Source organism: Chlamydotis macqueenii, chromosome 21 (assembly GCF_036417535.1).
Source record: "Chlamydotis macqueenii isolate bChlMac1 chromosome 21, bChlMac1.mat, whole genome shotgun sequence".
In the NCBI taxonomy this organism is placed as follows: Eukaryota; Metazoa; Chordata; class Aves; order Otidiformes; family Otididae; genus Chlamydotis; species Chlamydotis macqueenii.
Genome location: NC_141576.1, coordinates 9754001 through 9772043, shown reverse-complemented (window position 1 = coordinate 9772043; position 18043 = coordinate 9754001). Strand labels below are relative to the sequence as shown.

The window sequence follows — 18043 nt, the reverse complement described above, 5'->3', positions numbered from 1 at the left end:
CCCCCCAAGAACCACACATAAGACACCCATGGTCACTTGTGCCAATGCATGAAAAGCTTTGCAGCTGCTTTTTAATTCTTTAAAAGATTTTAATATATATATATTTATTATATTGTACTTTTTCAGCAGAAAAAGGCTCTTTTGGGGACCAGGCAGGACTTGTATCTTCCCTATGTCCCCCAGTGCCTTCAGATTTATCTCATCCTCTTGTGAGGGACAAAGTTGAGTATAAAATTAAGGGGGAAAAGGTAGATGATGGGCATTTTGGGGCTAGAACAGCTCAGATCAATGCATCAGAGGGTTAGAATTTGCTTTTTTTTTAAGAGGCCAGGCACAGGAGAAGGGGATTTGGGGAATAAATCCCCAAAATCAGCATTTCTCAGGAGGAGATCTCGCTCTCCTCACCCAGCACTTCTCTCCCCACTTGGGTGAAACTTAACTTTCACTCAAAATTTTCTCTTTCTCCCCTTTTTTACGGCAAAAAAAAAAAAAAGAAGGGAAAAAAATGCTGTCACTAAAACAACCTCTTCAAATTTATTCGCCATGGTTGAGGCTTTTATTGCAAAGAAAATACAGGCTGGCACGGACACGGGATAAAGAATTGCAAGAGGAATTATCAGAGTTGTAAATCTCCAGCCTTGAGAATGAGGAGAAGTTTTCAAGGACGCGTCCGATCTTTCCCGACTTTTATTTACGCCCCAGGGTGGGTTTGGGGAGAAACATGGGAGCTGCTCCTGGATTGAGAAGATCTTTGTGTATCAGCGGGAAGGGTTTTCCAGGGATTATTTTGGGGATGCCCATGGACCAGGAGTTTGCAGCCACAGGACTTCCCCAGCACATCTAGACAGATGTGGGCAAAGCCAGAAAACATCAAACTATTTCCAAGGATGGGAGTGGAAAAATGCAACTCCAAGCATCCCTCATCCTGCTACTCGCCCCCTGGGACCCCTTGCATCCCCCCGAGGACGCACAGCAAGGGAAGATGCCACATCCCAGTCGCATCCTCGGGGGATTACAGGCAGTTAACAGGCTCCTCTGAAAAGGCACAGCGAAAATACTCTCTCTCCACGGATTAGACCTACTTTCAGCCTCTTATCTGCGCCCCTGGGGTCAATTTTTTGGGGAAGAGCTACACATCAAGTTGTCAGTGAACCCACAGGGGTGTGGGAGTGGCCAAGCCCAACACTTCTTGCTGGGAAAAAAAAAAAAAAAAAAGGGTAATAATTTGGCAGCATCTGACAGTGATTGCCCCAAATTATGTGCCCGCATTGAGGTGCAGGAGGAAAAGGGGTGCGGGGAGAGGAAAAGGCACATTTAAGGCACCAGAGCCGAGCTCAGGCAGCCCCAGGCTGCCTGCTGGATTACTTAAACCCCAGTCCAAATCTTATTCTGGACAAAAACCCAGTAATTGCCACTGCGCGGGGAGACATTAACCTCCCGCCCCCTCCCGCCTCACCTGGCCAATGACCTGGCCGTTTGCTGTCCCGAAAATACGCTGGAGCGTATTTTAATATTGGCGGAGCCTCTCATCGGGATGCTCAGTGGGTTAGATAAGCACACGGGAGCGACGGATGAGGGGCCAAGGTGATGATGAGGAGGGATTTTGGGGGACAAAGTGGGTTGGAAAGGGACAGGAGTCTCTGTAGCGCCCTGGGACATGGAGCACTGCCAGGCTCTGGTTTGGGCTCCTTCATCCGTCCTCGTCCTGAGGCTGGATTGAAACTTTCCCCAAGCAAATGCGACACGCACTTGCTGCGGCGAGGGGGAAAATATCCCAAAGGGGCTGCAACGCTTCGCGGGGTAGCACCGGGATTTGCAGCAGCCCGTGCCAGAGCTGCTGGGAGAAACGCATCACGTTGGAAAAGCCCTGTTTTAGCTTTTTTTCCGCCTCTCTCCCCAGTTCGCTCGAGTATCTGTATTTAGCTTAGCTGGCTGAAATCTCTTCTCCCACCCTGAGCTTGCTGGACCACTCGGTCCTGCCTCACTCAGAGCCACCCAAAACACCACTGGCATCAAATTTGGCTGCCAAAAATACGGAGTAGTTACTTTATTTGCCCAAACCCGAATGGTTTTGGTCCCAGAATGAGCACCACAATCCACCTCCATCCCCAAAGGGCAGCACCCGCTCTCTAGCATTGCTAAATCACGTGCGCAATCAAATCGATATCACAAGATGGTCACGCAATTTTGGGAAGTGCAGCCCGGGCTCCCCGCTGCCTCCCTGGAGCCGGAGCAATGCCAGAATAATAGAGAGCTCAATAAACTCTGCTGATGCTTGTGACCTTCTCTCCCTGCCTGAGCATGAGGAATTAAAAGAGCTCCCCATGCTGACATTTAAATTATCATCTCTGAGGGACAGAGGTGACCCAGCCAGCACGTAGATGAACGGCACGAGTCAGACCTCTCATGGTTCCCGGCCCAAGATCATCATCAGCAGGCTTTGCTCAGATTTTAGAGAATTTCACCGCAACCGTAACAGTCGAGAGTTTTTCCCTAAAGTGGAGCAGGTTTATAAATCAGAAGCACAACCTGCCGGGAACTGACTTGGCTTGGAAATTTGGAAGGCACTGTGAATTTCAGCTGCTGGAAGAGGGGAGGTGAGAGATGCTTTCCAGGAGTGAGAGGTAAAAAGCAGCAGCCCGGTGCCTCCAGAGCATCCCCAAACCAGCATCCCTACATTTTCAAAGATTCTTATTTTTGCTCTGGGCTTTCCCAGCAGATTTCGACCTTCCCCCTCCCCTGGAGCTGGCGTGGCTGCGAGCAGTGACTTTATCACTGTCACCAGTAACATTTCCTGCTTAGAGCCACGGCGGGAGATGCCGGCCGGGGCTGTAACGTCTCATTTCTTGTAATGGGCAGTGGCAGAGGGAGCCCCCGCTGGGACCACGCTTTGTCACCATTGATCAGGTGGCTTCAAGCGGTGCCGCCAACATCTGTAATGCATCGGCTTCCGCGTGCCATGGCCAAAGCTTTTGGAGCCCCAACGTCTTTGCTGAGCAGAGATCAGCCTAGTTATAGAATCATAGAATGGTTTGGGTGGGAAGGGACCTTCAAAGGCCACCCAGTCCAAACCCCCTGCCAGGAGCAGGGACATCTCCAACCAGATCAGGTTGCTCAGAGCCCTGTCCAACCTGGCCTTGAATGTTTCCAGGGATGGGGCATCCACCACCTCTCTGGGCAACCTGGGCCAGTGCTCCACCACCCTCAGTGGAAAAAATTTCTTCCTTATGACCGGTCTGAATCTACCTCCCTCTATTTTAAAACCATTGCCCCTCATCCTGTCACAACAGGCTTTGCTGAAGAGTTTCTCCCCGTCTTTCCTGTAGCCTCCTTTAGGTACTGGAAGAACACTGTAAGGTCTCCCTGGAGCCTCCTCTTCTCCAGGCTGAACAGCCCCAACTCTCTCAGGCTGTCCTCACAGGAGAGGTGCTCCAGCCCTCCGATCATCTCCGTGGCCCTTCTCTAGGCCCGCTCCAACAGGTCCATGTTCAACGAGGTCCTCGACGGAGCAAAACCCTTGGCAATCCCCATGCACCAAGCCGGGGAGCTTAAAAACACGAGTTGGTGCGTGAAGGATGGGGAGAGCAGCTTAAAGATGGGATGAGGGGGACCAACGGGGTCACAGTGCACCCACACCCCTGCAAAAACCATGTTGGTGGGTGTTACGGAGAGAAACACGTGTACACGGGTGCTACAGAGAGAAGAGCCCTTGCACGGGCGCTGCAGGCAGCAACACCAGCCCGGACTCTGAGTTATTCTCCTCCTTGCTAATTAGAATGAGTGCCAAACTCTAATTAATTCAGGCAGAGCAACACCTCCCGGGCCCAAGGGCTCGCCTCCTTCCCCAGCTCTCACTGCTCAACATCCCCAGGCCGAGTCCCCGGTCTCCGCCGGGCAGAGGGATGGCGAGCACGGGAGCGCTGCCTTCCGCCGGGGAATCATACCCGGCCCTTTCCTGCTGCCAAAAAAAATCCACAAAACACTTTTTTTTTTGCAATTACCATCATCTCATTCGAGCCCCCGGCTGTGTGTACAGGCTGGCTGCTGCCGCCTGCCCGCGTCTCCCACCACTGCCAGATGTCTGCATGCAGCCAGAACACAGGCTCAGAGGATTTTCTCTCCCTCTCTCCGGCTTCTACATTGTTTTTTGTTTTTTTTTTTAAGCTCTGCACTGCTGCAAAAAAAGTCATTTTCTCCCTCCCCAGCCCTTCCCGTGGCGTGGCACTGACCATACTGATGAGGCCTTGTGCACGACCCCCAAGATGCCGGCGATGGGAGCCAGCTCACAGCTTGACAGCTAAATGTCTTCCTTGACTCATTACAAGCTCATTTGCAGGGATGTCACCACTCACGTCTCCTCCAAGGGGTTTTGGGCACTGGCCTAAGATGCGCGGGGTTCAGACCCATGCTCGTACATGTTCTCAGGCAAATTACACCTCTGGGAGATGAATTTACCATGGAATGGGGTGGGTGGGTATTAATTAACACCTCTGCAGATGGTGTGAGTTCTTGTTTATGCCCCTTTGCTCATCCAAGGTCTCCTCAAGTCTTCTACACGTCAACCAAACCGTAGCGGCGGCTCAGGCTGAGGGGTTTGGTGACCCAAGAAAAGCATTGTCCCTTGCTGCCACTCCTCCTCGCCGGCCCTTGGCCACGGGGATCGCAGGGAAGTCACTGGGGAGGGGACCTGAGGGGTCTAGCTTGCAGCGCGATGCTTCTCTGTGGGGTTTTCCTTGCTTTACCCATGGCAAGAAGCCCCTTGACACCTCACAGCCTTCAGCCTTGGCATGCGTGCATCCCAGCGCATTGTGCACCCACCCCGTAGGTTACATACGTGCCCCAACAAGTTACACACACACCCCATGGGTTACACATGCACCAGATGAGTTGTGCAGCCAACCCATGGGTTATGCATGCTCTTGACGAGTTATGCACCCATTCCATGTGTCATGCATACTCCTGATGGGTTAAGCATCTACCCCACAGCTTTGCATGCTCCCGACAGGTCGTGCACACACCCCATGAGTCATGCATGCACCCCGATGGGTTATGCACGCTCCTGACAGGTTATACATCCATTTCGATGTATTATGCATGCTCCTGATGAGGAACATGTGCACCCTGATGGGTTATGCATGCTCCTAATGAGTCATGCATGCACCCCACGGGTTACAGATGCACCCCATGAGTTATGGATGCGCCCCATGGGTTATGGATGCGCCCCATGGGTTATGCACCCACCCCAATGGGTTACACACCCACCCACGCCCTACATCAAACTGCAGCCATTGAGTTTGCTGCCATGCTGCACCCTCTTTTGCCTTCACTCCCTTTGCAACCCAACATGTGCTCCTGGAGCAACTCTGCATCCTTAAACTCAACGAGCTCGCTCTGCTGTGAAATAAATCAAAGGAAATGGGAGCCCCAGTGCGTCCCCACATCACCCCATTCTGCTGCTCCAGTGCTGCGCACAGACATGCTGTCAGGATGATTTACAAATGGTATAAATAGAACTCCATGGCCCCAGCATCTCCACCCCGCCTCGCCCGAGACCATCCGTCACCTCCTGTGCGGGGCAGCTGTGACCGGGGTCCGGGCAGCCGCAAAACTCCATGAGCGAGACAAGATAGATGAAGGGAGAAAAGGGGGAAAAAACCCTAAAATCAGGGCAGAATTTGGGAAATCCTGACATGGCCCAACTTTCTGAATGCAGGAAGCTGGCTGGGAAAGGAGAAAAAGGGAAGCGGGGGTAAAATCCTGGAAGAAAGGGGGATTTGTGTCGATAAAAATACAAGCTGGGTTAATTTTTCCCCCCCTCTCTCTCTGTGGTTTCTCAGACTGTAATTTGCTCAGCTGCCCCGGCACGTCATCCTTTCACTCCAGCGTCCCTCCGCACAGGGGGGATTATGCAAATCCAGCCCCAGCTCACAAGAAAGTGGGTTAATCCAATATTACCGAGTGGAAAAGGAAAGGAAAACCGTGCTGGAGATGGCAGCACTGGCAGACAGAGCACTGTGCAAAAAGCCTCCCCCAAAAAAAGGAGGAGACGAAGCTAATTGCAACCTGCAATTTAGGGTTCAGTACAGTTTTTTGTTTTATATTTTGGATTTTGTCTGCTTGCATCGCCTACGCACGTAAATACACATTTATAGCAAAGAGCCAGGACTCAATGGAAACATTCCCGTGCATGCACCACGCTTCGGCAACTGAATATCCATCAGGCCAGAGAGCACCTTCTCCTATTTATAATCTTGCCTGGACGTGAAGCAGAGCTTTAAGGCAGAGATGCTCCTTGTTCAGGGAGCGGAAACAAGACAATAAAACAAACAAAAAATATCTTACGGCAAAGGGCGGCCACTTCATCCCACACCACCAGCCCAATTAGCTCTTTCTCTGACTCCTCTGAGAGTGCAAGCAAAGAGCTGAGTTTTTTCCCCATCCTGGGAAACTTTGAGTTTCCTCTGATCAAACCACCACTCGAGTTTTATTTGTGGTTGGTAGCTTATCCTGAAATTCCACGGAGAAAGCCCCAAATCCCACTCTGGACCATTTTATCTGCAGTTGGATGCAGGTTCGGTGCAGATGGGAGCGATGCTGGTGGCGGGGGAAGCTACAGCCTCCAAATTCCCCCTCCCCAAATAAAACCAGGTGCTCTGAGTCTAGCTTTGCTCCAGATCAGCATCCTACATCGGTGAGTAGTCCACGGATGGGGAGAGGTTTTTGGGGAAGGCTTGAAGAGCCCAGCAGTGCTCCCCAAGCCCCGAATGCCCTCAATTTTGCATAATTTCCCATGTAGGATGAAAACCACCCTCTTTTTTGCTTCATTTCACACCCAACACAAAAACCCTCTCCGTGCAGTGGTGCCAACCTGAGCCCCCGGCTCCCAAATCCTGACCGGCGCCAAGCACCCAGCAACAAACCGGGCCTGGAAAACCCAAATCCACCCAGAAAACCTCACAAAACACCTGCAGAAAGCCTCACGGAGCCTTCAGGACGATTTCAAAGCCATTTCACATCTCTCCCCACCCTAAGTTTTCAAAGGCCAGCTTGTCTGCCACTCCACCGAATCGATATTCCCATCAGCCGAAGCGCTGTCTGCCTTTCTCTCTGCCATCCGGCCTTGACCTTCTGTCATACAGGAGCCAAGCAGCCGAGTGGCTGAGTGTCCCCATCCCCACGGGGCAGGGATGAGGCACCGTCGTCGCTTACCCGGTACCAGACAATCTCCCGCATCTTTCCATCCGTCTTGAAGTTGCATTTCAAGGTGACGGCGTCTCCCACCACCACAGGTGGCAGCGGCTCAATGCTGACCGTCAGGTAGGCTGAAAAAAAAAAAAAAAAAAGAAAAAATCAAAAAGAGGAGGAAAAGAATCGTGAGGTGCTGGAGATGGATGGAGCAGGGATTTAAAATGCTGTTCTCAAATAGGTCTGCCATGGGGAGCAAATGCTGGCTGCATCCCACACGAGGATAACGCGTGGGTAAGCCCATTGGTGTGGCATCATGCCCTCTTGCAGTGCTGAATTTTGGCTGTTCCCAAGGCACCAAAAAAGCACAAAATCTTTCCTGACCATGTTTACCAGCTTACAGCACCAATGGAGTGATCGTTTTGCTGCTTCTCCCCCCATCTTTACAAAAGCACCCACGTTTGCCCAAATAAACCCCAGGTACTCAGATTTTGAGGCTCGCCTTGACCAACGCACAAAGCCCCGATCCCACCGGCCACCTTTCCCACCTCTAAACTTCAGCCCATCCTTCCCACTGAGATACCACCTTTGACTTCATCTCCACCATCATCTGCCCCGTGGGGGGTTCTCTCCCCATCGCAGACCAACTTCCTCCACTCCGGGTTGCTTCAAAACCTTCAAAACGACTCCTTTCTCATGGGAACGGGTCCGACACATCAACCAGGGGACGTGCAAAGCCCAACCTGCACTTTTACGGCCCAGCCTTGGCCACCAGCCCACTTCTTCCCCATCTGCCCCACTTGGATTCAGGATTTGGTCCTCATAGCAGAGGGAAAATCAGAGCACGGGCGCTCCATCTGGCCATTTTCTCCCCGTTTCTCCTCAATTTGCTGCAAAACTATTGCTGGAGCGCGGAGCAGGCAGGGTCAGGAGGGCAGGCGATTGTATTTCTATTTTATTTTTCTCCATTTCCTCCGGCTGCTGGGAGATGCCAGATTGGCAGCCTGGCAGATCTGAGCCTTTCTTTAGCATCCTTGCCCTAACTGCAGCCGTTTGACACAGTCTGCAACCAAGGCACCCCAGAACAGCTCTTAATCCACTGCCAAAATCCATATTTTTAAAAAATTATTGCTTGCACCAGGTGGAAAAGCAACACAGAGTGCCTGCAAAATTGGAGCAGGTTTGGAAACGGGGCTGCAGAAAGTGAGACTCCTTGGCAGAAGATGCCCCAAAAGAGGGGAAAATTATCTTCTATGTCCCGCAGCCAGCAATTCAATGCTTGCATCCCTTGTAAAACAAGTTGTGGGTGTTTTTTCACAATAAATCTCAGCCATGACCTAGGGGAAAGCACATGCCTGCTGCAACAGCCAGACGCATGCCCCAGCATATTGAGCACGGGGCTGCAAAACTCCAAATCTTCTTGTGCTGTTTTTTTTTTAGGGGGGCTGGAAAAGCAGGTTTGGTGCTGGAATTGGCTGGATGCAAGGAAATTCAGGGAAAAAAAAAAGTGGATATTTTTTGGTGGTGGTGAGTGCAGCATCACGCCGTGGGTGCGCAGGATGAATTAAAGCCTGCAGTTCAGCCCCGAAACAGCGCAGGGCAAGATGGGGTTTAGTACTTCACCTTCTCAACCCCAGCCCCACACCCCTCTCCTGGCCCGCGGCAACCCAAATCCTCGCTGGCAGCCACACTCCTTTGGGGTCGGCATCTTTGCAGCCCTGCTCCTTGACTGGCTGGGGTTTATTTTAGAATGCTAAAGCTGAGGATTAATTCCAATGCAGCATGCAGTCCCATGGAATTCGGGGCTTTGCAGACAGAGGCAGCGACAGGAGAGCGAGGAGGAGGAGGAGGAGGAGGGATGTGGGGAAGGTCAAGCAAGGTCTTGCAGTGGGTGCCTTGATTTCCCCCCTACCACTTTGCTTCTGACATTTCCAAAAGCAAGGAGTGACAGGCACAAAAGCCAAGGGAGGAGGGTGGGTGAAGGTTTTGCAGCGCGGCAGCATCCACCCGAAGGGAACCGGGCACGGATCCGTGCCCGGTCGGAGCCTCCACGCCCACAGGGAATCGCTTGGCCTCTTCATCAACCAGCACTGGGAGCCTCCAGCATGAATCAACGGGGTGATTAAACAACGCCAGTGGCAAAACCGACGTGTGTTAAAGAGCTGAGATCGCATTTTCCCCTCACCCCGGCAAAATTATTGAGATATAGGAGCTCCTGGAGCGTGACCGCGGCATCTCCGGGTGGTTTTCCACCCCTCTTCCCTTGGCATTCCATCGCAGACCCTGTGCATGGCAACGGGAAGCTGGAGCATCCCCATCCCAGTCCAGCCAGGTGTCTTGGTGGTGCTTAGGCCACCTCCTTATGGTTGGTGGCTATTTAAAGTCCAAAAATAGCCAAGCCTGGGGTGGCCCCAGCCACCCACCTCCGCTCACATGCAGCAAACACATTGGCACAAGCGTTTCCCCGAGCGAATCCCACTGCAAACCCATCTCCAACCTGCCTCTTCCAGCTCAAAAAAAGCCTATTTAAGGTTTTTATTTTTGCTCTCCTCCCTCCATGTGCCACAAGATGGCTTTGAGATGACAAAGTGGGCCGTGGCCCACCAGGTCCCACCTCCACGCCTGGGAATTTGGGCTCAGCTTATGCTGGGAGGATCTAAAAATAGCGGAGCATAACCATGGGATGCTCCTGCACTTCTCCTCCTGCATGACAAATCCAAAGCTCCGCAGCTTCGTGATGTATTGCGCCGGTGCCAGTGGTGGGGACGGGGACCACGCAGAGGGCTAGTGCTGGAGCCCCAGCAATGCCTGGAAGGGGAGGGAAGGTGAAAAACCTGCTCGAGGAGCATCAGCTGCCCAAATTCAGAGTAAAATCACCTCAGAAGATGCAGAAAAGGAGGAGGGAAAGGTGAGAGGGAGAGCGGAGAGAAAAAGATTGTCGTAGTTCAGTCCTGATCGGGACTAGACTACACAGTATCTCTCTCACTGCCCCCACCCTTCAAGAGAATAGGTGGAGATAATGTAAGAAAAATGGCTCGACGTTTGAGATAAGGACAGGGAGAAAATCCTTAAAGTTACCGTCATGGGCAAAACAGACTCGACTTGGGGAAAACTATTCATTTATTACTAAAAACAGCAGGATAATGAGACAGAGAATAAGATAACCTCCCCCTACCCCTCCCTCTTCCCAAGCTTAACATTATCTCTACCACCTTCCCCCCGCCGAGCGGCACAGGGGGGAAGAGGAAATGGGGGTTGCAGTCAGTTCATCAAATGTTGTTTTATGCCGCTGTATCATCGTCAGGGGAAGAACTCCTTGTACTCCTCCCCTGCTCCATCGTGGGGTCACTCCCACGGGCCACAGTCCTTTGTGAAACTGCTCTGGCGTGGGTCATCTCTTCCACGGGGTGCAGACCCTCCAGAACAGCTGCCCCAGCAGGCCCTGCACGGGCCACAGCCTCCTTCAGGCATCCACCTGCCCCAGCATGGGGTTTTCCACGGGCTGCAGGTGGATCTCTGCTCCTCCGTGGACCTCCGTGGGCTGCAGGGGGACAACCTGCTCCACCATGGTAGTCACCACAGGCTGCAGGGGAATCTTGGCCAGGAGTCACATTACTCCTCCTCCTCCTTCTTCATTGACCTTGGCGTCTGCAGCCGTTCCTCTCACAAGAAAAATTCTTCACAACAGGCAGGCAGACGCATCTCAGAATCTCTTCACATCATCCATCTCATCTGCTCTCCACTTCTTGCAGCCAGGCCGGGCCGAGTCGGGCCCAGTCGGCCGCCTGGTGAGAGGCCAGACGGTGAGGCCTGCAAGGCCCGCAAGGCTCGCGCCTCCCCCTCTCTGCCCCCGCTCAGCCTCTTCACATCTTCTCTTCTCTTTTTTTTTTCTGTTTTTCCCTTCTTAAATACGTTATCGCAGAGGCATTATAACAGAACATTCTGCTACCAATTGGCTCGGCCCTGGCCAGCAGCGGGTCCACCCTAGCCTGGCCAAGTCTACTGAACAAAGGGGAGCGACTTCTAGCAGTTTCCTACAGAAGCTACCACCTTAGGCCCCCCCCCACTAAACAAAACCACAACACAGACGTATGCTTCCTGGGGAAGCCAGCTCCCAAAATGCTAAGGATGTGCGTAGGTGAGGGGGGAAAAGCAGGGAAAATAAACCCAGGAATCCAGATGGAGCTATCCCAAACCTGCTGTTCCGCTGCAGTTGACGTGTGAATCTCAACCCTCATCCCCTCGCCTTTCCCTTTGCTTTCTGAAAGCATCACCAGTTCTCAAAATGCCCAGTTTGTTCTCTTTGGTGGATTTACCAGGGAGAAGAAACCAGCAGTGCCAGGCATTGCTGAATTTTAAAGGACCTTTTGAAGAGGGCTGAGCACTGGATTTGCTCCTTTCCAGGAGGAGCCCAGCCCAGCATCTCCATCCTCCTCCACGTTATCAGCATCCCAAAGGCAGCTCTGAGCCTGAAGCTCCTCTCCTTCCCCTTTGCTCTTTTTAAAGAAGACGTATTTCATCGGGCCACCCTCCAATTAGATTCTGACCTATGGAAATTCAGCCCTCTGATCAGATCGCATCCCTGGGGAGAAAAGTGTATTTTTGCGAGCAAGCAGTGGGATTTCGTGTGATATCCAGTTTAAGGAAGGGGGAAAAAAAAAAAAAAAAGAAAAAAAAAAGGGAGGGGGAAGGGAGAGATAAATGAAATGTCCTTTTAAATCAGGAGTGACACATTAATAAAAGGAGCACATTGTAACATGCTCGGCGCTTTCAATTATGAAAGCCCTGCAAGGGAGGAGGAGGTTTCACCCCAGCCAGGCGAGCGGAGGACGCGGGCGGATGCTGGTGCTGGCCGAAAGCCCCGTTTCTGCCCCCTTTTGAGTGTCCCGGTGGGGATTTTGGCACACAAGGGCAGCCAGTCACCCCACGGAAACGTCTTGGGACACAGCACGCATGGCTGAACCCCTCAGAAAGGCTGAGGTCCCCTCACAACCCCATTCCGTTGAGGAGTGGGAGTCCAGCCTGGTTGCCCTTGGAAACACTGGGGCAATGGAGCTTTTCAGCACATCCCAGCAAAGCAACCTCTCCACATCTTCCCCACCTGCCTGACATATTTTAAGGTACGCCCAAATTAAATATTAATTTATCACTATCTCCTTCCCTGATGTCTCACCTCCTGCCACTTCCCCAAAAAACAACCACAAACGGACAATGGGTGTTACCCCTTTGGGACATGTCATCAAGGTTCAACCTCTCCCGTATTTGCTCTTGGGAATAAAAACAGTAGATTCAGAGTGGAGTGACGCGTTGGGACAGAGCCAGAGGAGAGGACACATGGGGACGCAGCCACCCCACCTGCCCTCACCGTGTTCCCCGGCATCCTTCGGGTGCTGGCATGTCCCCCTCAGCAGAGGCGATGGGTAGGGGATAATATTAACGCATCACCATTTTAATCAGCCCATGATTAGCGGGGCTTATACATAATTCACACCAATTCCTCCATCACTTTTCCAAGTCGGCACCAGGACAGTATTTCGGGGTGCAAATACAAGGAATGAGGGGGGAAAGGGTGGATTTTCCTAATCAGCGCAGGGTGGATTTTCCTCATTTTCCAAGATTTAAGGCATTTGCTGCTTGAGGAGGCACTTTGCTCTTTGCAGAAGACCCGGTTGGGATGCTAAAGGATTGCAAATCATCGTCCCCCCCCCAAGAAAACGTGGGGAGTGATCCTGCTCCTTGTTCTCCACCAGAGGAAGACGCTGAGTGTCTTCCTGGGACACGGACACCCTTCCAGGGTGGATGTCTTCCAGGGACAGGGACGTCACCCGCCGCACACCGGGGCTGAGGAGCGTTAAGCAAACGCGCTTTGACTTGCAGCACTTCACAACATCTTGTTCATTAAAGATTAAACGCCAGCAGTCACTCCCGTTCCTGCAAGCACTGCAGCACTCCTCCCTCCCGCCCCAGCTCCGCTGCTGCCATATTTCTGATATTCCAGGATGATTTACAATTATAATGTGTCGTTGCCTCTCCTTGTGAACCTGGGAGGGCTGCAAGGGCTGCGAACCAGTGAAGGATTCGCACCCATCCCAAGTTGGAGTGGCCAAATTTTGCTGAATCTTAAGCTCTTCCTCCTGGAAAGCTGCTGCACTGACTTTTATTTTTTTTAAATGGAGGAATAAGGGGTTTAACACAGGTTTAACACCAACGAGTGGAATCAGATGTGACAGATGGAGTCAGCAGCGTGCTTCCAGAGACCGTCCTTTTGCAAAGGAAAAAGAGGTTGTGGGGAGCCAGCCTCCTTTGGTTTGTGCTTCTAAAGGCACCAACTGCTTGGGTTTTGCTTGGATTTCCCACCTGGCCTTTGAGAAAACCAAAAACCGAGCGCCAGTGGGGCTAAGCATCCCCCAACCCGCTGTCCGCCCCCCAAAATTGTGCCAGCTTTTGCAGAACGGGGCTCTTCCGTGGAAATAAACCAGCGAAATCCAGCATCCCCCGCTGTGAGGAAGAGCCCTGCTGGCAGAGAACAAATTGCATTAACGCTGCGTAAATAGGATATTAACAGGCCGACCGAACAATTAAGAGCCGGTAATTAAAATTCATCTTCCTTCACATGGCGGCGTATTAAAGTACAAACATTTAATTAGATGCCTCTTACCTCATCTATTTGCATAAGTGGGAGGAAACACTTTGCAGCTGTATCTCTAATTATTTTTAATAGGGGTTACTGGGCCAAACCAGCCCCAAAATCCTTAGGTGCCGCAGAGCCAGGGAGAAGACATAGAGAATCTAGAGGGAATGCATTAGTCCATTGAATCTGACAGATCCTACAGATGTGTCCCGTGTCTCGTTAGCTCTTTGTAACGTAGATCAATAATTTTAATCCATACATTGATTGAGCTTGGCCAGTTTGGCCTTTCAACCCCTTTTAAATCAAGATTAACTGAGCAAACCACTTCACTAGGGCTGCTGGGGACAGGCAGACCCTCAGGGGGCTGCTGCAGTTAGGATTTAATGATCAAAACTCTACAGAATGATGGGGGTTTTAAGCTTTACCAGTCAAAATTCATCACCGTGTCCAAATCCAAAGCTTTTTTGCTTTGTTCCGGGGTGTGCAATGCAAAAATCAAAACCAACTTCCAATTATTTTCAGTCTGGTGACAAAATCCAGTTGAGACAGGACTTTTGAACACTGCCCACAGCTTTCTTTTTTTTCCCTTACATCCTGGATTTCTCCTGGAAAAAATATCCTAGCCAAAACCAAAAAGAAATAAAAGTTAATTTTGTGCCTTGCCGTGGTACCCAACATCACCTGTGTGCAGCCCTCTCAGCATCATGGAGAGCATCTTCGACACGATGCAATCATGGAAGGCCGCCCCAAAGAGTTACGTCAATATATCTTAAGAAAAATCAATTTTTAGACCAGTTTTGCCCTCATTATGAACACCACAGTCATTTTTCCATTCTTAAGGGTAGAGATTGGATTGTACATACCAGCACCTGTAGCTAAGCCCCGGTACGGTGCAGCAACACCGCAGGCTGCAGAGAAGTGAAGAGCAAGGCTCAAAACGGATCATGCTGAGCTAAAAACATGTTACAAATGCTTCGGCTCAGTGGGGTTTTCACGCATGTCAGCACAACCTCAGTGCGGTAAATGGCCTCGGACACAGGAAGGGAGAATTTGGGCCACTTTGGGCATGCAAATGCAATGGGTGATTTGGGTCATGGGAGCCTGGGGATGCTGCGGTTGCTCCTTCCCCCTCTCCAATGTCCATCTCCTGCCCCTTCTCCATCTCCTCCTCCCAGCATTCCCACCTTTCCCTCTCCTGTTTGCTTCTATCAACTACTCAAGCACCAGCTCCATCCATCACCAAGCACCGGTTAATAAAACAGATGTAAACACCAGCTTTTTACAAGCTCATCATCCCCTTCAGTGCGTGTCTCCCAATAAACAAATCTGCAAGGGATTGAGCCATCCGTATAAGCTACACAGCTCGGCCACAGACTGAAACAAAACCCGCTTTAACGTCTTCATCGCACCTTTTCTAAGCGGAGGCTCATCGGCAAGGCTGTTCCAGCTCACCGGAGCACAAGATGAGAAAGCTCATTTCTAGCTCGGCTTCTACTCGTGGCACCACGTTAATGCTTGTACTACATCTCCGTCAACGCATTTGCCCAAAATCCTCAGGAAATCAGTTGTTCCAGCAAAAAGATGGAAGTTTTGAGGCAAAACGGTTGGAGCATTAGGCTGGAGCAAGCCCGTGCCCTGCTACAAACACCCAGGATGACCTCGGATGCATCGTTTGGATGTTCAATGAATCCCTCAACCTAAAAACCAGGCAATTTCCCAGAGAGAAACTCAGAGACGCAACATTGGTGGCACAAATTCCAAATTCATGAAGCCAAGGGATGCATCCTGCCCACCTCAAGAAAAAACATGAGCTGCTGAAAAGCCAAACTCACCGACTACAAAATGAGAGATGGTGGAGAAGGGCAGATTTGGGGGTGAATGTAAGAAAAAGGAGGTTGGGAGGGAAGCAAAGGGCACTGGACAAGGATTTTGGGGGTACCTTACTAGGATGAATGGAAATATTACCCATCTTCCATTTGGGTAATATTTCAACACCCCCAAGGCTGAAGACAGAGGTTACCCCTAGGTGAGTATTTCTCTACACATGGTCACACAGAGAAAGACCAGAGACCCAACCAAAACCAACAGCCACTTGGGAAACAACCCCCCAACCCCAAAACCCCATAAATCAACCCCAGAAAAGAGCAGCCAACATGAAGAAGATGGGTCTCACCACCCCACACGGCTTATCAGCAGGGTTGTGCTGGCTGCATTGATAACTCTTCTTGATATATCGTATTTTATTAGCTGCCACCAGACGCCCCTGCACAGGCTGGGAAGCCATGTACATAAATTACAGATTGAATATTATCTCCCGCCGCCACGCAAACGTGAAGTACGTTTAGCAGCATTTACTCTAGCACAGTAAAGTTTTATTTATAATTTCTCCCCCACTCACCACACTGACGGCATACTCGGCGCATCGCCGTAAAGCCAACAGCTTATGACGCGCACCTGCACACCTCCATCTCCTAACGACGCTGGAGAAGCAGGGGAGGAGTAGATTTTACTACCACATCTTCACGCTACTGATATCGCCATCAAAATATAATGCTTTAGCACAGCGATGAAGCACCCAGCTGCGGTTTATAGCTGCTAAAATTGGCGGCCCTGACCTGTGATGGGTAGTTGGGTTTGGTTTTTTGGAAGGAGAAGATGTTTGTCATCATTATGTTACTCATCTGTCTTGGTCCCTTCTCCCTGTTTACAGGTTATTTAAGGATTGAGCCATCCTGAGTCCTTTTTTTGCGTTTTCAGAGCCCTAAACAATGTCTCATGACAGAAGAGGAGGGAAACAGAGTCCAGCAGAGCCAAATTCCCTGGAAAACCCAGTGGCATCACCGATCTGGAGCAACGGCTTTGCCAGCACCTCTTGGCCTCTCCCATAGCACCAGCTATTTAAGGCAGGGTCCTGTAAACCAACTGCACCCTGATTTTGGCAAAAGCCAACAGGTTTTGGCAAAACGAAGCACAATGGGTGGGAGATGCCACCCCTCCACATCGCACCAGCTCTATGTCTGCATCCGTCCCCTCTCACCCCAAATTTTCTCTTCCCCAATTAAGTAAACCCAGTTCCCATGGGATCTCTTGCTCTCCTGTGGATTTCCTCCAAGGCAGCTGGATTTTTTTTTTAAAGTTTTCCCCTCAAAACTGCTGTCACCTCCCAGTCTCAACTGCAGCGCAATAATTCCCTCCCGCGTGCCACTTCTGCTAATAACTCCCAGGAGAGATGTGCTTTCGCCTTTTTCTAGTAGCGTCTCATCGTCGATCCTAATTAACCTCGAGACCTGCTAAAGAAACCAAATTCTTTCTTATTTTACCCCGTTATCGCTTTACCAGCTGCAAAGGATTGGAAAGGGTTGGCTTTTTTTTCCCCTACCAGCAAAAACTCAGACCCTTTTTCCCAGCAACAGGCTCAGCTCTCCGTCCCGACACAGAAGCAATTCCCCATCAGACGCTGTCCCAGCATCAGGAAGATGCAACATCTGGATGCAACGAGGAATCAGGGAAAACCTCACCTCGGATAAGGATCTTGTCTCCAGCCAGCGCCGAAAGCGCCGCTGAGCAAAAACCATTTCAAGAGGAAACAAAAGCAAATTATTTGTATCCAGCCCAGTTTGTTAGAGCTCCAAACTGAAGCTGATGGATTAGACACAGATGTTGAAATCTAGGAAAAAAGGTGCTGAGCCCCTAGTGAAGACCAATCTGCTTCATGAGTGAACTGGGGAGGGACCTGCCGGCAGCAGCCAATGGTTTTGCTGCTGCTTCGCCCTCCGTCAGGATGAGGATTATGACACTGGCAGTTAATTATTTGAAGCCACGACTCGCAGCATTAATCTAGGCTGGAGCATAATCCCAGCCAGGGTTAATTAGTGGAGCTGTAAGCAGCAGGGAGCGGCTCGAAGGGCAGCTTTCGGAGTGATCCCATGCCTCAGTTTCCTCACTTGCAAGGTGGAAAGCAAGACCCTTTACAAAGGCCTCTGAGGCCCAACCAAAATCCCATCCCAGAAGAAGAGCAAGGGGTTCTTAGAGATGCTACTCCTCAGAAAAACAAGCACAGCTTGGAATTTTCCCACCTGAAACTCCACAGTCATCCCTAAAACTTCTCTTCTTCAAGCTTTAGCGAGAGATACGCAGGCTTGGGGTGGGCACAGGGGGAAACAATAACTAATTTCACTGAAGAACGAGTATGAGGATTTAGGTTTAGATGCCACGATCAGGTATCCC

The 18043-nt window shown here is 51.0% G+C and overlaps 1 protein-coding gene across 2 annotated transcripts in view; it reads right to left on the bottom strand.

Moving 5' to 3' along the window:
- Window positions 1–18043, bottom strand: part of IGSF21 (immunoglobin superfamily member 21) — a 38711-nt gene that overhangs the window by 9536 nt on the left and 11132 nt on the right. For both annotated transcript variants that reach the window (XM_086764744.1, XM_086764745.1), the window contains exon 2: window positions 7210–7322. In XM_086764744.1, the coding sequence (XP_086620870.1) occupies window positions 7210–7322 (113 nt within the window). The remainder of the gene's footprint in view (window positions 1–7209; window positions 7323–18043) is intronic.